The sequence below is a fragment of the Trachurus japonicus genome, chromosome 21 (assembly GCF_045865225.1).
Source record: "Trachurus japonicus isolate A0001 chromosome 21, Traja_1.0".
NCBI lineage: Eukaryota > Metazoa > Chordata > Actinopteri > Carangiformes > Carangidae > Trachurus > Trachurus japonicus.
This window is the reverse complement of record NC_140927.1, coordinates 12,196,327-12,222,700: the sequence shown is the minus strand read 5'-3', so window position 1 is coordinate 12,222,700 and position 26,374 is coordinate 12,196,327. Positions and strand designations below refer to the sequence as shown.

Below are 26,374 nucleotides of genomic sequence, written 5' to 3'. Positions count from 1 at the left end.
CATATTTAGTATGCTTGTTTTGATGAGAAGTTTCAGATTTATTCATTTATTATATCATATTTGACTGTATTTTGGTGTTTCCCAGAGTTCCCCGTCAATGGGACGGGAGGCAGAGGGTGAGATAGGTCTAAAAGGGAGGGTTGTAAAAGTGAGAGCGTGTATTATAAATAACCCAAATCAATAATAAACGACACAGTATCTCACATATTTGGATTCGGGTCTGGGGTCCTCGGGGGAGATGGATGAAAAAAGCAACCCTCCTCCCACCATCCCTCTGTTGCTGTGGAGAGGAGGGAGATGACAAGAGCAGAAGAAGGTACAAAAATAAGAGTTGCTTCTTTTTTTCCCCCCTCCTCCTCTTGAGCATAAACCAGCTTGTGGTTATGGTTTGCATGCATGCCTGTGTTTACGTGTGTGCATACATGCATGTGTGTGTGTGTGTGTGTGCGTGCACACGTGTGTACATTACGAGGCGAACGCCGTCCATTATTTATTCATCAGTCCTGTCTGCCTCGCTGCCATACTGTGTACTTCAGCATGCCTTGCAATCATTATGCCACATGCATTATTTAAGGCACACGCGCACGCGGACTCTGATGCAGATAGCTGCACGAGTTATTTATCTGGGATATGCTCACTTATCGCCTTGTCTGATTCTCTCACAGGCCGTTAATAATATAACTGCAGGAGCTGTCTTTCATATAGACGTTCATTGTCTTATCTCTCACCACCCTGCTCATACGCTTTCATACAGGAGCTTCCATTTAAACCTGTTCAAACCAGTTGATGGGCATACTTCTGCTAAGCCCCTTACAGTCCGTACGCTCCAGGTCCCTACATGTGGTTCTATAAGACATAATGTGAACCTGTGTGTGTCTTGAGATCAGATGGGTTTTGATTTGTAGGGTGAGAAAAGAGGCAAACATTTCTAACAACCAGACACCATTACAAATGTGTTTCAAATGCGTGGCATTTTTGTGAATAACTTCTCTGATGGTGTTTCTTTTATCTTTTTTTTTTCTTAGTTTGATTGCATGATCCACCTTTAACACGCTGCCATGCTTTCATAATGCACAGGCCGTGTTGACATTCTCAAAAGCTGCCCACATGTTCATTTTTGTTTAACAATTCTCTGGCTCACTGCCACTGATCTTTGACCATGTTAGTTGCCAACTAACCTAATGTCCATACATTGATTTTTTTCCCTCTCTCTTTCTTTTTTAAAACCACAGAGTTAATGAAGTGTTCCTTTCACCGTCAGGCCAGAGCCCCCTCCCTCCCTCCCCGATGATGATTCTCCCTGTTCTAAAAATGAAAAGGTGTTTGTGTGCGTGTGCCATTATGGTTTTGGTTCAGCAGCATTAGCTGTTATCAGTGTCATGGCTGCATGAAACTTAGCTTAAGCCTTTGACGTCAGCACCATACAACAAGCTGATAACACAGACTTTTATCGCAGCCAGGTGTGTGGGTGTGTTGTCTGATCAAACAAAACTTGGCTTCCTGGATTCTACGTCGAACTTCAGAAATAGCTCCTGCAAACACACCACACGGACGCAAACCACCTCTACACACACACACACACACCTGCACGCACACATGTACCTCAACCACACACATACACACAGTAATCAGATTTGATAAACACCACATGTAAACAAACGAAAAGAGAAGTTGTTCTTAATAGGCCCTAATGTCTGTACATATAAGTAAAAACAAAGGTTAGTGAACAACTGAGAAAAGAGAAGCAGCTGTAAAACTAATAGATAACAGATACTCTCGACTTCCAAAGTATCACAAGACGGTGATAAACACTCAACCTGAAACTAAATAACAGAGTATGACCACGTCTGTTTCTTAACCTTAAATATCTCTGGTCACCACCTGCAGTGTATTTTTACATGTTTTGGCCTGATGAGACTGTGAGTGAGTGAGTGTGCGTGTGTGTGTGTGTGCAGACGTGATTGACACCTCCCACACTCTGCTGTTGGTTTTTTATTTTTCTAAATGGAAGAGCTGAACAATCAGACATCAGGACATCATCAGACAATTCTTATAGCACAGCTCCAGCCATCTGCAGCCTGAGCACATCCAATCCAATCCAATTAATTGCATTAGATAAAAACACCTGTGTGTGTGCCATCAGCTCCTTGTAAAATATTTAGATACAATTTAAAGTAATATGTCTTAAATAAATGCTAATGGCACGGAGACTTTCCTGCTTATTGAGCGACTGCATATAAAAGCAGCTGGACACAGAACGGTGAGGTTGCTCTAAATTGAGAGTATTGACAAGTGAAAGCAAATGTGTCGTTGATTCATCCACTGTCGGTCTAAAGAGACGTCCCCCAGTGCTTTCCTTTTACAACATAATATACCGTACATCTTCTAAAGTGACTGACAGAGTGGGGACTCTCAGGATATACTGTAGTTTTCCACCGTGTCTCATGTTGAGCTTGTAATTTACATGCTCTGATCTGATTAGGCTGGTTATACTCTGGTTACTACGGCTGGATCGCCACCTCTCATGCAGTCAAGTGGAGAAGAAATCAACTCTGTGCTTCTGTTTCCTGTGCAAATCCAAATAACTACTAACAGTTGCCTCTCTCCTGTGTTAGATTTGCGTGAAGTTTAAACCTTTTGCGATTCTCCGACAGCACCAGCGTGTTCATTTCACAAATGACAGCTTGTCTCCTTTTCACTTCAGAACAATCTATTCGATTGAAAAGCCATGGAGAAGGAGGCCCTCTGAGCCCAAACGCTTCCATTTCTATACTGTTAGACTGTGAACACCTCGTCGCCCTGCTTGCCTCCTGCCTGCCTCCTGCCTGTTGTTTCCTATTGGCTTAGTGTCATCCTGCTCATTGATATGACAGTGAGACATATGTCAGGTCTCCCCCCAGAGGAGCATTTGTCATTAGCCGACTCTGATGCCTGTCAATGGCCGCGTCCTCCAGCTGCAGTAATGACTCCTCATTAATATTCAATCTGAACGCTGCTCTCAGGCGTCCATACTGTATATAAATCTGTGTCTCAACTTTGATTTTATCTCTTTCTCTGTTCATTGTTTGTCTTTTCCTACCTTCTTCTTTATTTTCACCAATCAGCTGTGACATCAAATCTGGAGAATTTCCCACACATGTGCTACCATGTAGAGTACTTGTGTAAAACATGTTGCCACATGTGGAAAACATACTCACATTAGTTCACATTAAATTGGGCCAAAAACACATGTTTCCCATGTGCAGAACACATTTTCCACATATGTCACATGTGAAAAATCACATGTGAAGTTCATGTGTTTTTTTTCTGTGAGGGATGTCATGACTAATCTGTGGATTATTAAAACAAGAAGCTGTGGAGAATAATTGACACTACAAAATAGTTTATAATCAAATCACCAATTATTGAGAATGAACTCCATGGATACACACACTGTTTTAATGTTACAGCTAATTGGTGTATATTCTATATTTACCATGATTAACATCTTCAGTACACCTCTGTAGATATTTCTGTAATTTTCATTTTGACCTTTTTTACCCCCAGTCACAACCAACTTATAACTTAAAAGACATCCACGCAAAAAAAAAAAATCCAGTTTAAATATATTACAGTTGGAAGTGAAGCTATAAGCAGCCTCTGCTGTGTGTTGCATGTTGCATGGCCAAGCAGCATCCATTATCATTAAGTCAGCTTCACAACTACTGACAGAGCTGCCGGGCTGCTGCCGGTGTGTAGGAGGCGTTCATATTTAAACAAAACAAAACCAGTCAGGAATATCTGTGTGTGCAACAAGTAACACACATCAAGCACAAAGAGCTCTGTTCAGGCCAGAAAGCACATCACCACAGCATTTGTTTAGTCAAATGAGAATTCTGTCACAATCTCTGTGCTGCCTCTTCGCTGATCCGTGAGTTAGAGCCAGAGAGAGAAAGAGAGAGAGAGACTCCAGTAAAATGCTCAACATGCCTGAGACTGCCCTCTGATGTCACTGTGTGTGTGTGTGAGGGAGAGGGAGAGAGAGAGAGTGGGAGGGGACCAGAGGAACAGAGGGAGGGAGAGACAGTGGCAGCCGGAGTACAGAGCCGACCACGTCAGTGAGAGACGGAGCGGGAGAGAGATCTGTTCTCACCAAAACCAGCTTGCTCTGCTGTGTATTTGTGCGCTACAGTGGACTTTACAGCTCTGTTCAGAGTCTCACTTTTGGCTGCATACACACACACACTTTCTCCCTCGCGCCGAGATACTGCACACACACACACAGGCAGGCGTGTGGGCAGCACACACAACAACCGGACAGTACGAAACAACTGATGGGTAAGAGCTCTTGTTGTTGTTGTTGTTATGCACAGATGTTGTTGTTTGGGAAGCTCAGCTTTTATACTGTACTGCTGCTTTATCAGTTGTGTGTGCTTTTGTGTAAAGGATGAGTGTGTTTAGTCCTTATTTGTGCGCTGATTGTATTCACACTGTTGTGTTTTGTTAAGTTGGTGTGTGATACCTGAGCATACATGTGTTATATAAACTTGTTTATAATATGATTTTTGTTACTGTGTGTTTGTGTGTGTGTTCACTTCAGGGACCTGTTTGTGTGTGTGTGTTTGTGTGTGTGTGTGTGTGTTCACTGGCTGTGTGGGTGTGCAGCGTTGAGTACTGACAGTGTTTATTGAATGGTACTGATGTATGGAGACACTCTGGCTCAGCAGCACTCAGTGCAGCCTTTAAGTGAATGGAGCAGATGGCAGTGGCTGTGTCTGTCCCTCCCCATAGCTTATTGTGTACATGCTTGTGTTTCTGCCCTCTTTGTGTGCGTTCAAGCATATGTTTGAAAGTTTCTGTTTTTAACCTGCAGTTATTGCTCCAAACAATTTCTCAGAAAAAAAGTACCAGTCCTGTCAGGAGTAAATCCACTCTAGCTGGAGTAACAGCTTGTTTTCTGGATTAGATGACACTTTCTTTCCCTTTTTTAAATCAATTCATTTTATGTGCATGTGTGTTGGGAGCCAGCGTGTATGCTATGCATTGTCACACTGGGACTTCATATTTTCGTATATGGCGAGTCTGCGTCCCAGCCCGAGTCGGCACAGTCACGCTTTAGTTCACAGAGTTGTGATAGGGCAAGTTTAAGGTTGTGTGTCTGTGCATACAAACCTGAAAACACATCATCTCTAGATAATTCTTGAAAACGATCGGATGAGTAACTTTTGATTCCTTGAACCCGGTGAAGTCGGTGCCTCACTGCCTTCAGGGGGAAGATAGGAAAGAGGTGAGGAAAACAAGAGAGGTGGTGACTCAAAGCAACAACCAACCGCCACACTCCAGTTACACACAATGTGACTTACATCAACACCAACACACACACCCATCCCAGGCTTCACAGTAAAAGCGCTGAGCTGAATGCACATGCAGGCCATTTGTTGAATTAGTTGCCTGACATCATTGGTTCTCCCTCCGTCTCTTAGCCCCTCCCCTCCTGCCCTGTCCAACCAACTGCTGGTCACCATCCCACCAGTCGCCATGGCGTTTGCCTCCCCTCCTGTGCGAGCACCTGCGTTTATCTGTGTGTATGTGTATGTGTGTGTGGCTCACAGCTGAGCAACATTATGTCAGCAATTACTGCTCATTCTTAATCTGTAAGCCGTAACACTGCTGTCACTTTTTTTTTTGGTCTTTGTGTAGCTTTGTTTTTATCACACTCATTGTGGTTGGCATTTTGCTCGCTGTGTTTTGGATTCTGAGTGAGTGAGTGAGTGTGTGTGCACCCAGTTCCTCCTAAACTGTGATTAAACATGCATGGGGTTTTGTCTGAGTGCACGGATGCCCGGTGGGGCGAGGAGCTCCCTCGGGAATCCTGGTCTATAAATAACTCCCTCTGTGTGATCCATAATCTTTGCCTGATCACGGGGGAAAGGAGGGGGGTTGGGAGGAGGCGCGGGGAGAGGGGAGGGGGTGGGGGGGTCGCAGATAGAGGCGTACAGACAGGGTGATGGATGAAAAGAGGAACACTGCAGCCCTTGTCTTTGTTATTTTGTCTAAGTTGTCTTGTCAATTCTAGTTGTTTTCATATGCCCCTCTATGTTTGTGTTTTTCCCCACCTGTCCTGTAACCATAGCACCTAATAATAATTGAAAAAAAAAGGATGAAAAGAGGAGGGAGAAAGATGGAGGACACATTACACTAGTCATGTTTTGAGTTGTGTGTGTTTTCTTGGCGAGCTCAGTCAGATTTCCCATCATATCTGCCTGTAGTAGGGAAAACCTCTGGACTCTGTGGGATTTTCGTTAAGTAAACACAATTTCCCGCCTGGAAATAAACAGAGTTTATCTCACTTCCCCTCCTTCATACCTTGTATGGCCCCAGAACACAGACACATTTAAAGGGATAGTTCAACATTTTGGCAAATTGGCCTAAAAACCCTATAGTCTTAGCAGTAGGTTTGTTCGGTGCAAGCTATTTTTTATATTTTTAGAACGGCGGAGCAGAGCCGTGAGCTGCTCAGAGCTACGCTACGGAGGCTAATGGGATTTCTTGGTTTCCCTCATCAAACTCATCAAATACACAATCCAACAACTCCAAAACGCTCTGGTGGACAAGTTGTGACCTGCACATTCACCACGCTATGAGATAATAACGGAACGTTACGAGACAGAGTTGTTTTCGAGGTAAATTCATGCAAAACCGCTGATGCGCGTTCCGTCGGGAGCAGTTTTTCGGCAAGCAGTCTCTGCATTTGCCTGTATTTGTCTCGTAACGTTCCGTTATTATCTCATAGCGTGGTGAATGTGCAGGTCACAACTTGTCCACCAGAGCGTTTTGGAGTTGTTGGATTGTGTATTTGATGAGTTTGATGAGGGAAACCAAGAAATCCCATTGGCCTCTGTAGCTCTGAGCATTTCGCGGCTAGGCTCGGCCGTTCTAAAAATAGCTTGCACCGACAAATAAAGGTAACAAACCTACTGCTATGACCATAGGGATTATGCAATGGACCAATTTGCCAAAATGTTGAACTATCCCTTTAAAGTCTACTGTGTACATTTTAGAGAAAAATTCACAGTCATCACTCATAAACACGTTTTTCTTAACGTGCTGATGACGCGAGATAACAAAGGCATGCTTGTGCTTTGCATTCATTTGGATAAAAATCTGTGAATAGTGACTATAAATGTTAGTGTGTATCCTGCAGGGCACAGCCAGGCCTTCGGCAGGAATGTTTTGTGTTATCATGCCCGGTGCCGTCAGGGGTGAGTCAGCTTATGCAACCACCTCTCTCTCCTCCCGTTGGCTCCGCACCATAATGTCGTGCTTATTCATAAAGTGCCATCCTTGTAAGCTGGGCTAATTGCTTCACAGGTGTCTGCACCCTGTTGGGCACTGCATGTCGCCCAGTTGGCCTGCTGCCATTCACAAAGCTTTGTTTACTGTAAACAAGCTTCTGGGGATTGTTATGCAGAGAGACACTGTTGTTTTTGTCACGGCACAGCTAACAGCGGGTCCTGTGACAGTCATGTCAGTCTGACCGTCAACCGTCGGTCAGACCTGACACAGATGTGATCTTTGAATTAGCCGTGGTGCGACTGTACCGTATGACAAACTGTGCAGTGAGGAAAATGCACAGTTTGTGGAGTAAAGTGCCATCACAGCCTGGTGCAGGTCAGAAACAATACCCAGTTAAATCAAAACAGCTGTCCTTGATCATGTATTTCCACATCCCATATCACGCATGAGTTTTGCACTGTCTGGAAAGACTCACTTCCCCCGCGGCTTCTCTCCTTTGTCAAAGGAATCCAACCAAAAAGAGTAAAGAAAAGTATAAAAGTAGATGTGTTTACTCTGGGCACTGAAGTGACAGCACAGCGAGTGTTCACACACACACACACACGAACAGTAAATAAATGAAGGTTGTCAAAACAGTGGTTGTCACTGCGTAGCTTCAGTAACATCACGATCCATTGGCAGCCGTGGCTCTCGGTGCAATCTTAATGGGCCCGTCAGTGCGGTTAGCCGGGCTGAGCAGTGATTACACCACCTCCATCTGTGTCTCTGTGCTGCTGCCTGCACCCGCAGCCCCCAGGCTGGAGGAGAAGTGGCTCAAGACGCCCACTGACCATCTCTGTTCATAGAGCAAAACATACATCCAGGTATTCCAGATTTGAGTTTTCCACATTTTTTCTCATGGGAGAAACCAGGTTTAGTCACACACACATAGAGCTTACATCCATACTTCTGCAAGGTGTAATAAAACACAAAGTTTAAACTGCACATATAAATAGAAACAGAACACAAAGTTTGTAAAGGAAACAACATATTTTTGTGTAATTTGTTTCATTTATTCTTTTATTCTTTATTCGTGTGTGTCATGCATAACTTTTGGTGGCTTTAGCTGGCACAGCAAGTTGGTCGTCACCTCCTTTGTAAATGTTGGAGTCTGACATTTTTTTGTTTTCAGCCATTTCACTGATCTTTGCTGTGAAAACAATTTGTCACTTACAGTATAAGCCACACAATACAAGGAGGCAAACGTTCAAGCCTTGACAGAGACATGTACTGTAGTACATGTTACCATTTATTCTCTTCTAATAGATTTCAGTATATTTTTATAGATCATGTGCAGACTCTTCTATTTTCTATTCATCCAAATTGACTTAGGATTTTGTTGTTGCATGGGAAAGCGTGGAAGCATGTGTAAATCTCTTAATTTGTAGTTTTCGGGGTGGGGTGGGGGGTGGTGGGGGGGGTGGGGCATTTGTCTATGAAAACAAACAAGCCTTTGTGCAGCCCCCTATGGCATGCCTACAGTATATGGAAGACAGCATTTGGTGTTGAGAGCAAGTGCTACTCCAACTCCAGCCCCATTTAGCGGGACAGGAATGGCAGGGCTTTGTTTCCGGAGATGACCAGCGCAAGGCCATATGGGAAAATATAGAGAAGAGGAGGCGTTAATTAAGGTGATGCTCCGTGCATGTTTGGCACCGCGGGGGCTAGGATGACCAGCGCCAGAGCCTCGGTGAAAGGGCCCCAGTGTGCAGAGTGACACTCTGTTTGAAGTCCACTGACCTGATTGATGGCCCAACAAAAGGTTTTGTTTATTTGACCTTGATGTTTATTGCTTATTAAGTGTGTGTAAACAGTTGACGGGCATGTGTGTATACGTATGCGTGTCCTGCGAAACGGGAGAGGTGGAGAGTTTACCACGGTTCACTGGGAGAGCCTTTGTTTTTGTAGCACGGGTGACTGGCATCGACTGTGTATAGTGAGAAGGATAAACAGTGGCATCTTCTTATGAGGCTCTCCTCCCATCGGTCCGTCATTGTGGAAGTGGCAAACATACAAATTTGTAGGTCAGAGGTGCAGGTATCGTTTAACATGCACATGTGCACACGGCCTGCTCCCATCCTCATGATCTTTACCCATGAAGAAGAGAAAATGGATTCAACTGTGAGCTCCTCTCATAGCAAACTCAGCTGACACTATTGTCTAGTTGTGTAATAATAAACACATCATTTCGACTCCTTTAATGAACCCACCCCCAACCCCGCCCCCCTGCTGTATGTGATTAAATCTCATGCTTGTTAAAACCAAAGAAAGAATACTTACTCCTAATGTCCAGCTCTCAAACAAGCCTTCACAAGCATAGAGATACAATTAAACACACATAGGCACATGTAGCAGTGAAGCACCAGCATGTCTGGCCCAGGGTGGCCACACCCTTTCTTTTCTCCCCGCTGTCCCGTTGGGTGGTGTCAGGTTTCCTCCCCGCACTGAAAAACCTGCCCAGTACCAAAGATGTCATTGGCTCTCGGCAAAGTAACTGCAACTCCATCGCCACCTCATTGGTCACTGGGGGTGGGTGGGTGGCTGAGGGGGGTAACGTCAGGACAATCCATGATATGGAGATGGCTCTCCACTCGTTTCAGGGTATTGATGGCTGGCAGAGGCCATGTGGCACGGTGGCGAGGTGGTCCTCCACGGAGCAGATATCGATCCGAGAGCGAACGTCGCTCAGGAGGGTTTGATCTTGTGTCGAGACGTAAAAGCACAAATCAAGAATTTATGAACTGTGTAGAGTTTAAAGATTTTCTCTTGTTTATTTGTTTGAACCTAAAGATGATGGTTTACCTGAGGCTTCTCGAACAGGGTTTATGTTTTTATTGAAAAAATTCAATATGTGCAGCTCCTCCAGCAGCACACTGTCTCCAGATACTCAGGGAAATGTAGCCTTCAAGTAGTTTAAATAATAAATAAAGTTAGCGTGTTGACAGTGTTTGATCCCAGCACGCAAAATTCTAGTTACATGTCAGAGCTTTAAATCTGGCAAATATTTAATTTGCTTTTTTTTTTCTTCTTCACTTCTTTCTCTCGTGTTGTGTTGTGGGGTTGTACTACTGTTTGTGTGTAAGCTGCTGTGTTGTTTACTTGTTTTGGAAAAAATAATCTGATTGCACTAATACCCTAGTTTTTGCATGTCAACCCATGCTGATGCAGGGATATTAGTACTTTTCCTGTGTTTGCTTGCTCTTGTGCATATCTGCGTATCAGCAGCGCTGCAGGCCCGCACTATACTCTGCTGGATTTATTCAGATGTATGTTGGAGATTAAGGAACGTAACACAAACGGCCGTTGATATTTTCTGGTTCATGCTCTGAATCACATTTGAAACTGTTGATGGGGGAAAAAAACCTCTTAAATCTATATTGGTGTTCCATTCACCTTTCGTGTAAATGAAATGGTTGTCTTTGTAGCTTTCTTTGTTTTTTTGATCAGTTTGTTGATTAAAAACATTGACATTAGAACAGTAACAATTACTCGTATTGATTAATTTTCAATAATAATTATTAGATACCTACTAACAATCAAATTCAATCAAATCAAAAATCAAATGTTACCCAATTTCAGTGAGTAATTAGTTATGGAATGACAAATGCGAGGTAAACTTACTTAACCTAATTTATTTAAGTATTTCATAGATTTTTATTTAATTGGTGACTCTAAATTGCCCATAGGTGTGAATGAGAGCATGAATGGTTGTCTGTCTATATATGTTAGCCCTGTGATAGACTGGCGACCTGTCCAGGGTGTACCCCGCCTCTCGCCCGAAGTCAGCTGAGATAGGCTCTACCTCACCCGTGACCCTAGTGCAGGATAAGCGGTATAGAAAACGAAACGAATGAATATTTAAGCTACTCCATACTCAAATGGAATCAAATTTAGTGCTGTTTCTTACATTGACATGGCTGCTGAACTGAGCTTCAGTGTTTTCCCTTAGCCTGACTGTAGAACTCAAACCTGTTACCTTTATATTTCCAAACATCATGTTCAGCCCCATTGTCGTTGTCGACTACATCCTCTCAGTCGCACTGGGAATCCATCTACTTCAGACACAACCACACTTTCCTTTTTTGAAGACTCACACCACCACCACCACCACCACACGGTCGGTCCTCATTCCACTTACAGTAAGCAAAACCTAGTGTCACTGCTCACACACGCAGTACTGTAAGTCTGTATGTGCGTGTCAGCAAATCCCCGCTGCAAAACTCATGTTGCAGGAGGATTGTTTCTGCTCTCTGCTGCCGTGTTTCATCAGTCTACTGTACCTGCGTGCTTGTTGCGGTTTGTGTTTTGACTTGTTTGTGCGCAGAAAAGTGTGTGAGCAGGGTTTTCTCTGTGAGAGTGATGTTTGTACAGATGTGTGTAAACACTCCATTATGGGAGCATCCTATACACTTTGCTCTCACCACAGCACAGGCCGTGTTTGGCTCTTAAAATCCCAGACACTTTTGATTTTGTGTTTCTGGTGTTGTTGTTAATCCTCTTATTCACTGCATACAGTACAACGATAAAACGGGCTGACGTCTTTAGTTTTCCAACATGTCGAGCAGCCACGGTCAGTGTGGAGTGAAGGCTGCAGCGTCCAGAACCACCAGGTTAAATAAAAGCTTCTCCCCAGAAGCTATCAGGCTATTGAACTCTCTGTTTTTTAACCTAACACTGATTGGGTTCACCAAATTTTCAGCAGACACTTGCACTGTACTTTGCTTTTTACCTGCTGCTATTGCTGCTAATATTTATTAGTATTATTTATTTTATTAGGGTTTATTATTATATAGTTATTATTATACTATTGCTTTTTCCACCACACAGGACCTGAGTAACAGGATTTGTTCCACCATGTACCATTGGACAGGGTGACAAATAAAGTATTTCAATCTTGAATCTTGTCCAGGCGGCTGGTGTAACAAATAATTATTCCTCAGTCTAAGTTGGATAAGAGACAGGATGAGGTGTTTTGACTGCTATTGTTAGTTGAAATGTATGCATTAGATTATTTGAGAATAAAGTTACGTAATAAATTTTCCAGTTTTAAAAAACGTTTTTTTTTTTTTTAATCAAAATTCAGTGAATTGTGTTGAGGCTCTGTACTGCAGTAAGGACTCCAATATATTTGAACTCAACAACCCTCAGAGACAACACTATAGTTGGGGTCAAACTCTTGATGGCACACAGATGTGCATAGTCCACATGAGGTGTATTCAAGGGAGCTTTCCTTTTTGTCTGTTTTCATTTTTCAAAGTGTGTGTGTATGAGGAAGGAGTGTGTATAACGTCTCATACTTACAGTTAAGAGAAAGTTTATAATTCTGCATTAAACCGTCTTCTTTGTATTTTTAGTGTAATTTGGAAGGTTGTTGGACCTTTCTAGAAAGTGCACCGTATGTTCTAAGCAAACCTCGTCTTTCTCTTTCAGTGGACGTGAGCACGGCAGCGCTGCCCACGCAGGTGCCCCCCACCACCACTACCATCCTACCCATGGATCTGCGCGTAGTGGACCACCCCCACCCCCACCCCCACCACCACCACCACCAACAGCCTCCTTTTGGCCTGGTTCCCCAAAGCCACCCCATACAGCCCACCTCCACGGCCTGTCCCACGTCGACAGAGCAGGGCCGCGGGCCAGTCATTGGTGAGTCGGGATTAAAAACTTGTGGCGTGACTGTGTGCCCTCGCTTCATATACTAAGCTTGATAAACTCTCTGTAAACTCGTATAGGCCACCAGGATCAGCAGCTGCAGCAGGAGCTGGTGGCTCTGAAACACAAGCAGCAACTTCAGAGACAGCTACTCATCGCCGAGTTTCAGAGGCAGCATGAGCAGCTGTCGCGACAACATGAAGCTCAGCTTCAGGATCATATCAAGGTGAACTCTCCTCTCCTCTCCTTTATCCTCTCCTCTCCTCTCCTCTCCTTTATCCTCTCCTCTCCTCTCCTCTCCTCTCCTCTCCTCTCCTCTCCTCTCCTCTCCTCTCCTCTCCTCTCCTCTCCTCTCCTCTCCTCTCCTCTCCTCCTCTCCTCTCCTCTCCTCTCCTCTCCTCTCCTCTCCTCTCCTTCTGAAGGACAGGAGGAAGCATGCATGTGTACACTTAAGTGAGCATGGTGCAGTAATTTGATCTGGTGGCAGTACTTTGCTGCTTAGTCATCTTCATGGCAAGACCATTGGCCCCAGTGCACCTTTGTGTGTGTGTGTATTTTGTATGTGACTCATTCTACTAAAAAGCCTCACTGGTCAGCCAACAGGGACAATCAGTCTGTGCTGAAAATAACTCAAATGTGTCTCACTGTCTGCCCAGACTCCAGGTTAGCATGCCTCTCATTATGGATTCAACCGTGGTGATGTCATACGTTTAGAAGAACTAACGTTCACATCAGTGTTTCTGTACAATAAGCCATACAGTAGCTGCACCTTGTTAGAACAAATATCAGCCCAGCTCTGATGTTTCTGACCTGTCCCATCTGCTGTGTCTTCTTGTTCTCATTCTTCCTTTAATGTCCTTGTCTCCCTCCTCCAGCACCAACAGGAATTACTGGCACTTAAACACCAACAGGAACTGCTGGAGCATCATAGGAAGATCGAGCAGCAGCGTCAGGAGCAGCAGATGGAGAAGCAGCAGCGGGAACACAAACTCCATCAGCTCAAGAACAAGGAGAGGGGACAAGAGAGTAAGTAGCAACTGTTGGTGTGGAGCTAATGACCAACTCTTTTATCTGGTTGGGGCGTGTTGTGCACTTGTACAAACTGATCATGGCTGGCCATTTCTTTATAAATATGAATGGGACTTATCCTATGTATTCATGCACTATGCTTTGACTGTTTGAATATAAAATGTCTTTCTGTCATAGTTTTGTCCTGGCTCTGAGAACATGACAGGTAGAGGAGGCACACATTCATTTAACCCAAAAAAGAAAGAAAAGGAATTTAATAGATTATAGATAATAAAAGATAATGAAAATTTCCCCACATGGACCAAATGCCAGACTAACAAAAGAAATGCTAAACTAACCAGAGAGTAAATCAAAGATGAGATGCAAAGACGGAGAAACGAATGTTCCTGAAAGTTTTGAAGGGACTTTGTTTAAAGGGACTACGAGGAGTTTCAGAAAGCGAAGTGCTTTCACACTACATTTCCCATGAGCCTCCACGCGCACAATGAAATTCTTGGGCCGGCGAAAAGACAGACAAAAGCGACAACATTTGCCAAGAATGTTTTCATTAATCCAGAATGAAAGTTGGAGGATCAAAGACGATCAGATACCGTCGTAGGTCCGACCATAAACGATGCCAACTAGCGATCCGGTGGCGTTGTTCCCATGACCCGCTGGGTAGCGTCTGGGAAATCGAAAGTACAGTAGGAAATGCTGGGTTAGTCGACCACTAAATAATAATATCAAAACAACTATAAAGACAAAATGATGTATTTATCGAAAATGGAGCCATTAACAAGTGTGGGTAACGTAGATTCATCCACATTAATATGAGACTCTTTTATAACCAAAAGCAAACTCATCGGGGTCTCTTTAAATCGTCACTGAAATGTAACAGGTACAAGGCCAAAAATTTGACCCTGACCTTTGATCTTTGATATCTGTTCATTTGTAACTTGTTATTTATTAATCATTAATTATTATTAATCAATTGCTGGTCCTGTGGCATTCAAACTGTGAGATGCTAGAGATCGGTTGTGTGTCAGTGTGTTTGCATTCTCATGGGCCAGTAGCATGGTGAGCGAGCTCTAAACATAGCTCTCATGTTTGACCGAGCATAGATTCACCCTCCACCTCCTCAACGCTGCCAACATCTGTTGTAACTGCGCCGAAGCTCTGTGTCAGTTTATCACAGCAGGTGCAGGAGGGACTTGACCCTCACAGGGCCTCTGTCACAGCACCTGTCCTCACAGCACAGTCGGAGCAGTGAGAGCAGCACGGTCACCACGGGGACTTTCAGAGAAAGACGGCCAAGACCAGACAGAGAGAGCGAGCTAGACGTTCAAGTGGCACAGCCTCCATCTTCATAAACTGCTCTTGTTTCCTCGTGCCATTCTGTCCAAGGAACAAAATGACAGCTATATCACCAGAGCAGGAAAATTCACTGTTCACTGACTTCATCCATTTACTGTATTTTAGTTTACATTTGAAGGAGGAATTTATTTGGATATAGGTTTTATTATTACTACATGCCTTGTAAACCCCATAACTCAGAATTGCCTCAAGGGAATTTGTTCAGATCTATCCCAAGACTCAAGGAGGAAGTGCTTAAAATTTGAAGTTAAAGGTACAGTGTAAAGGCCACATTTTTGGCATACAACCGCAAGGGAAGTTCTATTGCATCTATTATGATAATGTTATACAACTGCATATCTCAATGGCAGGAGGAGCTTGTGTGGCAGTTATTCCATCCGTGCCAAGTCAATTGCTTCTCTTGTTCCTGTAATTGTTGTAAACGACATAAATAAAAGGCAGCACGAGAGACTTGACTCACTACGTCGACAGACTCGACACAACACAAATAAACTCGCCTCACCTCGCCTGGCCCTGCCTCGCTCAGTCGCACATGTCACTTAATGTTTTGCAGCACTTGAATTGCTGTCATCTCTCACACTGGCATGTGTACGGACACATTTGAATGAAACAGAAATATTATAAATGGCTTGATTTATATTTTGCTGCATACACCTGCATGCTTATTATTCATACTTACAGTCTCATCAAAACAGATGGTGGTTTTTCTTTTATTATTGTTAGCACGGCTGTTAAATGGTCTCACGTGGGTGTTTTTGGACGGGCTGCGATGAGTAAAAATCTTTTTGAAAATAGTGGTCGATGCACATTTGGAGCCGTGATTTTTTTTTTTTTGCCAGTGAAAGTTCCTTTTCTCAGCCTTTCTACGCTGGACAGCCTACAGTTTGACGTCTGTGGAAAGAGCATTGGGTTGTAAACAGAGGAAGCTTTGTTAAGTGCTGCAGTAAATTGCATAGAAGGCAGTCTCATAAAAGCCAATTTGCTTCAGTGGCAAAGCGGACATATTGGGATGTCAGCACTTCCAGCTGCACCATGATTTAGAGATCATATATTAGCTGTTGTCGCTTTCACGTAGACTACTCCTTTTCTTCCCACTTTTACTCTCCGGCTTAACGTCACCTGTTATCACTCCCTCTGAGACATTCTTAGAAAAACACACCTCTGTTGATTTTCCTGTATTCTCAAAACACTTTTTTTTGCCCCCTCCCTTTATGGCTCTCCTCACTCTGTTCCTCATATTTTTTTGTGGTTCTCTCGTTCCCTCTCACTCATCTCCCTCCCTGGACAATTTGTTCGAAGCTGTGAAATGAGGGTGGTAATTGAGGAGAGACCGAGAGCCGGGCGGAGCTCATGATGTGTGTCGAGACGAGTCACGCAGCACAGCCGCCGTCTCTGTGGAGAGATACAGTGAAACTCTGAAGACTGTGCACTCTGCATGTAGCTAGAAACCCATTATCTGTCAACACAGGGATCGATGTTGTTATAATCTCATCGCTGGTGTCACAGATTGAACATGAAGTACTGTACAGCAGAAGGCACTGAATCATAAACTTCTGAAATGCAGAAGCTATTTTTTGTGCTGGGCAACATGGCTTTTGTCTGTCTGTGTTTTTACACAGTTTGTGTGTATGATGAATATTGTAAAAATACAGTATTCTTACCTCAGGCCCATTGTTCTGTCCTCTGTCTCTGTTTAGGTGCAGTTGCCAGTACAGAGGTAAAGATGCGGCTTCAGGAGTTTGTCCTGAACAAGAAGAAAGCCCTGGCTCAGCGAAATCTAAACCACTGTCTGCCCAGCGACCCACGCTACTGGTATGGGTGAGTGTCTCAGCCGACCACCACAGAGCCACTTACAGCCCGGAGTCTAACTTGTTGAACACCGTTAAATAATTTACCGACTATAAACTCTGCATTCAAGGTTATGACGGTATGAAATTCCACTTCACCCACATTTCTAACTACGTGAAACACACAAAGCAAGAACTGAGTTTTCCTGCATGTGCTCTACATGCACATAACTGTGTCTCCTTCATGCCAAGAATCATTGTCTAATTCATAAAATGTCCTTTTTCTATAGGAAGCCTTTTAAACTTATTGTGAAGGTGCAGAATATATCCTGATTTACACTCCTCACACACCTCAACACTAGATTCTTCACATGTAACTGTTTTAGAAAGCAAGTGAAGGAAAATACCACACCCTTATTTGTCATGCTGTTTGATCGTAGATTTTTGAAGGTTACTTTATTATTCTCCTTTTATAAAAAAAAAAATTAAAAAAAAGAGAGAAAGAAAAAATGTGAAGGATTAAAAATCACTCAATACTGATGATTTACAGTATGAGTTGGTATTAGGGCTGCACAATAAATAAATAAAAAATCAAGGTGATGATATGACTTTTGTTGGATGTTCCTTTGTGTTGAGAAACCAGATATAGTGACTGTCCATAGTGTGATTTTCATACAGTATATATGGATTATTAGTGCAGACTTACTGTAGCTGGTATGATTTTGATGGTTTTATGAGCCTATAATTGTTGCCTGTTCATATCATCACCATGTCTTTGGAAACATGGTGACCCATGTGCTGATTACGAGGCTCTGTTGTGTGTGTCTCCAACATCAGCGTGAGAGTCACCTCTCTACAGAGAAGATGTTGAAAGAAAAAGCCTTTTTTTGTTTTTTTTCTGTCAGTGTTTGTTGTGTGTGATAGGCAGCCGGCTGTCTTTGAGGTGTGTTTGTGTTGTATGTGCGTGTTTGAAGTGGGCAGAAAGAAAAGACAATTGCACCTCTCCTATGCTTTAAATATTTGAAGAGGCTTTAAGCATTTCTGCCAAGGCAGAAGCGCACACAACTTAAGGTGTGCGCCATCACTGAGGAAAAATACTTTTCACTGTCATCACCATTTCAGTTTCCCAAGGCTCTAACCTGTTTGCTTTCCCCTCACTTCTTCTATACATGTATTCCTCCTTTTAGTCCTCTTATCCCACATCTCTGTGCATTTAGCACTCACCTTTCAAACAGGAAACCAAACCTCTTTGCTGTCTTCAGGTGAAAAGGGGAAGATGCTCTCTACATTATTTGTCTCTTTTTTCCATCCACTCACATTGTTGTCCACACAGCTGTATTTATATGCACACATGGAGCCAGAGTTCACATGAGAGAATCATTTTGCACATTGTAGTTATAATATTTTAATGTTTTCCTTTTTATATTTCTTTGTAGAAAAACCCAGCACAGCTCTTTGGACCAGAGCTCTCCGCCTCAGACAGGGTTGTCGGCGTACAACCACCCAATGCTGGGCACATATGACTCAAAAGACGACTTCCCTCTCCGCAAAACAGGTACAGACCAGCACCAGCACTGAGGTTTTGGTACATCTGGATGTCCACATTCCATATACTTCTTACAGCCAACTCTCCATTACCTGTCCAGAAGGACACCCTAATCTCCCTTTTCTCTGCATAAGCAATTGAAATGGCTCATTGGGTATTAGAGTTAGGCAGATGAACCAGGAGCCAGCAGGGGAATAAAAGAGTCCCTAAAATATTCTTAAAAGTAGATACCAGAGGTTATTTAATGAAGTCTTTTGAATTTAATCGAAATGAGATGGAAGAACAGAGAGGGAAAGCACTTGAAAGTGGAGCAGTAGAAATCCTGAAACCAGTTGAAAATTGTTTTAAAGGGATAGTTCAACATTTTTGGCAAATTGTCCATTACCATAATCCCTATAGTCTCAGGAGTAGGTTGGTTACCTTTATTTGTCGGTGCAAGCTATTTTCAGAACGGCGGAGCAGAGCCGTGAGCTGCTCAGAGCTACGCTACGGAGGCTAATGGGATTTCTTGGTTTCCCTCATCAAACTCATCAAATACACAATCCAACAACTCCAAAACGCTCTCGTGAAGTTGTGACCTGCACATTCACCACACTATGAGATAGTAATGGAACGTTACGAGACAGAGTTGTTTTCAAGGCAAATGCAGAGACTGCTCGCCGAAAAACTGCCCCCGACGGGAACGCGCATCAGTGGTTTTGCATGAATTTACCTCGAAAACAACTCTGTCTCGTAACGTTCTGCTATGACTATAGGGATTATGGAAATGGGCCAATTTGCCAAAATGTTGAACTGTCCCTTTAAATCATCTTACAGTGATTTTTATAATGACCCAGAGAGAGCGGACATCATGGGGCCTTCGGACAGACGTACTGTGTGTATACACATGGGATCTTTAAAGAAACCGTCATGTTTTATACTCACTCACACTGATATTGACGGACACATTCAAGTCACACTCTTTCACAGAGGTTTGCCGATCACACTGTTCAACAAAACAACTCTGGGCCGCTCGGAGACGTGTCCCAGGAAACAAACCACAGTTCCTGCCTTTTGGATGCCTCGCACTGTTATTTCTCTGTCCTTCTGTCCATGTCAAATACGGCCAAGCTGTGATTATTCACTTAGCGTCAGCAGCTGCTTTGGCAGTATCACTGCCTGCTTTCACAGCTGGTGGCTAAACTCTGTGTACTCTGCACTCCTGCCCACCTGCTGTGAACTGGAGGCAGGAGAGATTTATCCTGGCACACAACCTCAGACCGCAAGTTTCAACTTTCAGGGACAACTCGGATATAATAAAGAGTTTCAGTTTGTCCAGTATTCACAACTCACAGGTTCACGGTTCAGACTGACGGGGGGCACGACAAGCCGTGTAGCGCACACACACTCACACATCACCGTGGATATAAAGAAAATGAGCGATTGAGATTCGTGTCAGTTGTGTGTAGAGGCAGAGAGGCAACAGTGACTGCACATGTGCACATATATGGCACGGCTGTTAAGGAGCTGTTGTGTCAATAGTGAGCAGATATAGATCAGATTAGACGGGCAGGAACAGAGATGGACTGTGTTAAAGAGGAAGTGAGTGACAGCGATCACCACAGTTGTGCGCCACTCTGACGAGCGGAATTGTCACACATGACGTTTTTGCCCGTGGTGAGCCGCGCTGCTAATGTATGCGTGTAAATTATAAACGTACGTAAAGAATTCTTCTTCTCTTTAGCCCGTCGAGGCGTACAGTAGATGACAACAGGGGCCCATTGTCCACGTCTGAGGGGCTTTGTGATTATGGCTGTTAGAACACAGAGGGCCACTTTGAATGCTGCGGCAGGAAGTCTGTCAGGCCTTCATGACAGATGCAGAGTTGTCATGATGACCCCTTTCTCCCTCTCTCATTCACACACACACACACACACACACACACACACTTCCACAATGTGTACCACAATGTGCACTCAATATTTAGAGCATGCAAGATATCCACATTAAATTATGTTCTTTATTTAATCATCTATTACACACTTTGAGAGAGCAGAAAAGAATATTCAACTTTCAACTTTATTTGTCCCCAATTTTTATTTTTATTTTTTTTTATTTAACCTTTATTTAACCAGGCGAAATCAATTAAGAACATGTTCTTATTTACAATGATGGCCTGACAAGAGGCATAAGCTTCTTGAGGGGGAGGGGCAATTCATCTACAGTGGGGAGCAGAAGACAACAAACAAACAAACACAAAACACAGATGACAATAATGCAGATAAAAACACTAATGTAATAATGGACATAAACCGTCTCCTTGGAATTATAAGGTTCTATCTGCATTCTGACCAGATTTGAGATAAAGACGTTTAGAACCTTATAAGACCAAGTTTGAGTTTGTAGATACAACCTTTTTGCTTTCCAGATTAAATGACCAAAAATGCATAAAACTTGAAAAAATATCAGAAGTGGTATATGTGAATAACTCAATTTTGACAAAAATGTCAGATAGACCCTTATAATTCCACGGGGACGAAACATAGATGTTAACAGTCTAAAATGCAATAAATAATTAGTAAAATTAACCACACTGTGCTATTGCTTGACCAAGATGGCTGAAGTGCTCTAGTTTAAATACAGAACCATGCAACATGATCATCACTTTGTAACCCACTGACCAAGATTAGTCCCATCTCCTCTGATGCCATTGGAGATGACTGGTCATCCTGACACTCAGCTCCTGCCTCCATATTTGAATCCCTGTTGGTTGTTGGAGTTGTTGTTGTTGGACTCATTCTGAATCAGGCTAAACTCACTGGTCTCAACCTGGTGTTTTATACGTTTAAACCTCAGGCTCCCATAGCGCTGCTTTTGATGTTGATGATTATGGAATTTAAAATGTCTTTGCCGGTTCACCCGTGGGCCGCTCCGTCGTGTTATAAATGGCAGCTAAATAGCTAAAATGTAAATAAGGGAATAAAAAAAATCACCATCCGCTTTTCCACCCACCTCACCCGCTCACAACAGTCAGTAATGGTCGCCACTGATTTTAACAAGCTCGTGTCACCTCCGTGAAAAGGCCTCATTAGTAGTGACTGTCAGAGGGAAAATGTCAGCCTGCTTTTTGGTGTATTGTGCTCGTATCCACTTCATACGCACACAAGAGTGATAGTTAAATATTTTGATGTTATTTAAGTATTAAGTGTCTTTTGAAAACCGTAACTAAGAATTGACATCTTGCAACAACCTATCTATGCAATAATGGGATTATAATCAAATTTACTCTGGTTTATCAGCCTTCGTGTTTCTCAAAAATGCGTGAAAACGAAGCAAATATGTCTGTCTATGTGTTTACATCCTCCTAATCTATCTATCTAATGTATCAACCACATATGATGTTTCAGGGAAGCGCTGTCGATGAGTTTCAGAAAACTACTCTATTGATTTCTATAAATCTCTCTGCCTTCTCCTGGAAGAGCGGCACGGCTTCCCCGAGCATGATTATAGCAGCTTGGGACTCCCATTTGTCAAAACAGTTGAGTAACTGATCAATATGTTTTGTATGAGAGAACCAGTTTCCTCCTACACTCCCTATTGAAATACTAAGCACCACTTGTAGAGATGTTTAATCTGGTATTGATATGCCATCAGATGGACAGGCTTAAGGGTTTTGTAGTGTTTTAAAAGATACCAGGACACTGCATTGACCATAATATATAGCATAGAAATTAAATACACATAAAAATATACTGTCTTGGAGTCAGGGCAGGTGTGTTGTATCACTTCCACTTAAAAGCCAGTTTGGCAGCTCATGGCTAATGTGGAAATGTCTTTTTAAATGTTACCTCTATAAGGTCAGGACTGCGCGGTGGCAGCCACAAAAATGCAGAAGAAGAAGAAATGCTCTTATGAGATGAGAGACTGTAAAGTTTTATAAATGAGACAGTGGCAGGAAGTCAGAAAAAATGCTGATGTGCATCTGGGTCATCACCATCATGGAGAAGGACAGTGACTCAGGGACGAGGCGGCCGGCGGTTGCTCGCGTCGGAAGGGGAGAACAGACGAAAGAGAGAGGCTCAGCAATGAAGGAGAGAAGGGGCAGAGGAAGGAGGGAGAGGTGGGGTATTAGAGGGAAAGAGAGGAAAGTGGGGGGGCGGATGGATGGAGGCGAAGGAGGGAGGGAGAGAGGGCTACAGTGAAATGCCAGCGTCAGCAGTAAAACCAGTCTGGGCCCTCTGCAGCGAGTGTGTTCGCACGTGTGCACACTGGTGTGCTTTTGCCCAGTCGGCATTAACACCCTTCAAAGTCACTGTGTCCTGAGGTGAACACCCCCACTGCGACCACACTCCTACTTCACCTTCCCTCTCTTTCTCCTTTACTTGTCCTCCTAACCTCCCTCTAACCTTCAATCTCTCCCTCTCTCCTGTCTGTCTCTCCCTCTCTCTCCATCCATTTCTTAATTGGATGCACAAACACAACCTTGCCTCCCCACCCCATCCTTTCTATGTGCCCTCTTTCCTGGCACCGGCAGTTTCTATCACTTTTCCGCCTACTGTTAGTAGTTCCTGACAGTGTGATAATGTCTCCTGTGATGCCGGGTTGATATTTAAAGGAGATAATGTAAGTGACATACTGTTGGTGTCAAGACATACCCACATCCTATTCCGATGGTGGTGTTTAGAAATAGTTTACTCTTTCATAATGTACTTTATCTGGATGTCATCTGAAACAATAACAAAGATAGAAGAAGATTCCAGCCAAGCACTCAGCAGTGTGATGCATTTACACATCCCATCATTACAAAATGATGAGGTTTCATGATGGTCACTGCACATTCACATCTGAGCAGACTCACAGATAGCACAGCTAAGAACAGCTGCTTCTCCAGAGCAATTGTTGAAATGCATGTGTTTATATCAAATTATGACTATTATGAAAATAACTGTGATAATGTTAAAGTCTTAAATTACCACAAGTCTTGCATTAGTGAAAAACTTCAGTGTGAATGTGCTTTGCCTTTTCCTTTCATCGTCTTTTCTTCTCCTCCAGTTCAGCTAATGCACAGCATTTTATCCTGACCCAGCCCATCCCAATTAACAAAGACTTAGGAAGAGTGGCCTCCACTCAGAAGAAGCACTTTTTTAAATAATTGAGTTTAATATCTTCAGCAGCGCAGTTCCCCATACAACTGAAAGTGCATTTAAAAAAAGTACTTAGACATTATAGATTCACTATAGGTCAGCTCATCCCCACTGACCAGGAGGTATAGTGCCTGTACCTCTTTGAAGTACATTAAAACTTGGTAAAGCTTCATCTTACCTTGATTAGCATTCAAGGCTGCAGGAAGGACGAACGGGGGGTGGGAAGTTTGTAATGACCCCGATTGACAAAGAATACAGTACACAAAAGACACAGCAATCGAATCTCTGCTCATTTTCTGAGAAGCTTAGCGTGCTCTGTGTGATTCAAGGTCGTGGAACGAGCACAGGGTCAGCCGTTGGTCAGCTGTCCAGCTCTGGCTAATTGAACGGAAGGAAGCCAGTGGAAGAGGGAGTAGAATAAAACTGCCTGTGTTTGGTGTAGTCTGGCAGAGACACCAAGGCAATACTGGCCAGAAAAGGTCAGGCCACTCACCAGCACAGCTCCGTAGCAAATCCAGAATGGGAGCATCTGTTTCCAAGTAGAGCCCCCGAGAAATGTAGACTCAGACACACACAGACACACACACACATACCCATACGCTCACAAAAAACACATGAGGACACACTCTGGTGACTTTTTTTAATTGAAAGTGTCTGGAAACAAGCTGTGTTCATTAGCAAAGCATGGAGGCAGCATCATTAAGTGTGGGGTCAAGAAAGCTGCCAGTTGGCTGTTTGAGCCCTTGTTGCGGCGCTTCGCCTCCGTCACATGATGACGGCTAACGGCTAACCTCAGCTCCTGAATCTGTCGGCCAACACATACAGCGTGGCCTGTAGGGACGAGCTCATTAGCCCCGCTACAAACCCGCAAACATGCTCCCACTCTGGTGGCCCAGCAGTCATCCACAAAGTAGAGGGCCAGTTTAGAGGGAAGCTGTCATTTTCAACATATTTAGGGGTTGAAAATGACACTCAGGGTTTTAGCAGATTAATATTTTTAGAATCAGTGCATTTCCATTTACAAATCAAACCTTTGTACTGCATTAGCTCACTGAGCTATCCACTACTGCTAGACATTTTGCGATGTGGTTGGGACTAAAAACAAGAGACGGCATTGACAGTCTGTTTACTGAAGGTTTTATCTGACTCCAGACAGAAATGTCACGTTCTCTATCTCATCTTTTTTTCCCCCTGTGTTTCTCATCAGCCTCTGAGCCCAACCTGAAGGTTCGCTCCAGGCTAAAGCAGAAGGTGACTGAGCGCCGCAGCAGCCCTCTGCTCCGCAGGAAAGACGGTCCGATCACTACTGCCAAGAAGCGTTCCCTAGACGTGGCTGGTGAGTCGGTGGTTTCAGTTTGGTATTGAGATAAAGATGTGCAGAATTCAGTTTTTGTAGTATTTTGACAGACAAGTTGAAGATTTATATCCTCATATTTGAAACCCACAGTGTCTGGATTTTGCAAAACCAGATTTTTTTCTTTACAGTGTTTAATATAAAAAGTAAATTATTAGTTATAAAACCTATTTCCTGTGTTGCATGTACTTCAGAGTCTGCATGCAACAGTGCACCAGGCTCAGGTCCCAGCTCCCCAAACAACAGCTCCAGTAACATCCCAAGTGAGAACGGGGTCAACATCTCCAGCAGCCCAGGAGAGGTAACCAACATTATATTACATGTGTGCACATGTGTGTCTATTGATCTTAATGTTGAGTGTGTGGGTTTGTTTTACTATAATGGTGGGTTTTGGAAACTGGAAACCCACTATACTTGTGGGGTTCAACAGGTTTGTGAGGACCCCATGAGTTTAAATGGCTAAATTGGCTAAAATTTGGTTTTGGGGTTAGGGCAGTGGTTCCCAACCTTTTTTTTTTGACTCGTGACCCCATTTTGACATCACAAATTTCTGACGACCCCGCGATCGCTGCTCTCAATCATGTGTCAGCTCAGATATTTTTATATGCTGCATTTTATTTGAACTCGATTTATATTTGAGAAAGTGAAAGTATAGAATACAGTTGTTTAAGATTGTTTTTCATCATCATTTAAAAAAGAATAATAATAAGTTAAAAGAATATTTTTATCAATTACTAGACATTTCAGGCGACCCCATTTGAATTCCAGGCGACCCCATGTGGGGTCCCAACCCCAAGGTTGAATAACACTGGGTCAGGGTGTCAGTCGGGGGTTTGACGTTCAGTTGTGATGTGTAAGGTTTTGGGTAAAGGACTTAGATATTTGTTATCCCCGAAGGGTTCCCACGAATATAGTTAAACAAGGAAGTAACATTGTGTATGTAGCAGTGTGTCTGCTTTGCATCTGAACTGTGTGAGTATTTACTGTGATGTGGTTGTGTGTGTGTGTGTGTGTCCAGGCCTCCCTGCTTCACAGACTGAGGGAAGGTTCAGTTAGCCAACTCTCTCTATACACCTCCCCTTCTCTACCCAACATCACCCTGGGACTGCCAGCCACAGGCCTCACTAACACTGTGAGTACACTCAGTACACAATATTATACAATCGTACAATAAACGACGAGTTTGCATGACATGCATGCTGTCTTTGTGGTTGTG

At 43.4% G+C, this 26,374-nt stretch overlaps 2 protein-coding genes across 3 annotated transcripts in view; one reads left to right on the top strand and one right to left on the bottom strand.

The window, feature by feature from the left end:
- Positions 1-26,374, bottom strand: part of asb1 (ankyrin repeat and SOCS box containing 1) — a 230,980-nt gene that overhangs the window by 100,013 nt on the left and 104,593 nt on the right. The gene's annotated exons all lie outside the window — the stretch shown is intronic.
- hdac4 (histone deacetylase 4) overlaps positions 1-26,374 on the top strand; it is a 133,311-nt gene that overhangs the window by 66,333 nt on the left and 40,604 nt on the right. The window contains exons 1-9 of one of the 2 annotated variants that reach the window (XM_085764292.1): positions 4,056-4,317; positions 12,745-12,960; positions 13,047-13,192; positions 13,842-13,992; positions 17,046-17,166; positions 18,572-18,690; positions 25,012-25,140; positions 25,353-25,459; positions 26,177-26,290. In XM_085764292.1, coding sequence (XP_085620418.1) covers positions 4,314-4,317; positions 12,745-12,960; positions 13,047-13,192; positions 13,842-13,992; positions 17,046-17,166; positions 18,572-18,690; positions 25,012-25,140; positions 25,353-25,459; positions 26,177-26,290 — 1,107 coding nt within the window. In that variant the 5' untranslated portion in view covers positions 4,056-4,313. Of the gene's footprint in view, positions 1-4,055; positions 4,318-12,744; positions 12,961-13,046; positions 13,193-13,841; positions 13,993-17,045; positions 17,167-18,571; positions 18,691-25,011; positions 25,141-25,352; positions 25,460-26,176; positions 26,291-26,374 lie in introns of those variants that run through there. The other variant, XM_085764291.1, reaches the window with a different exon arrangement.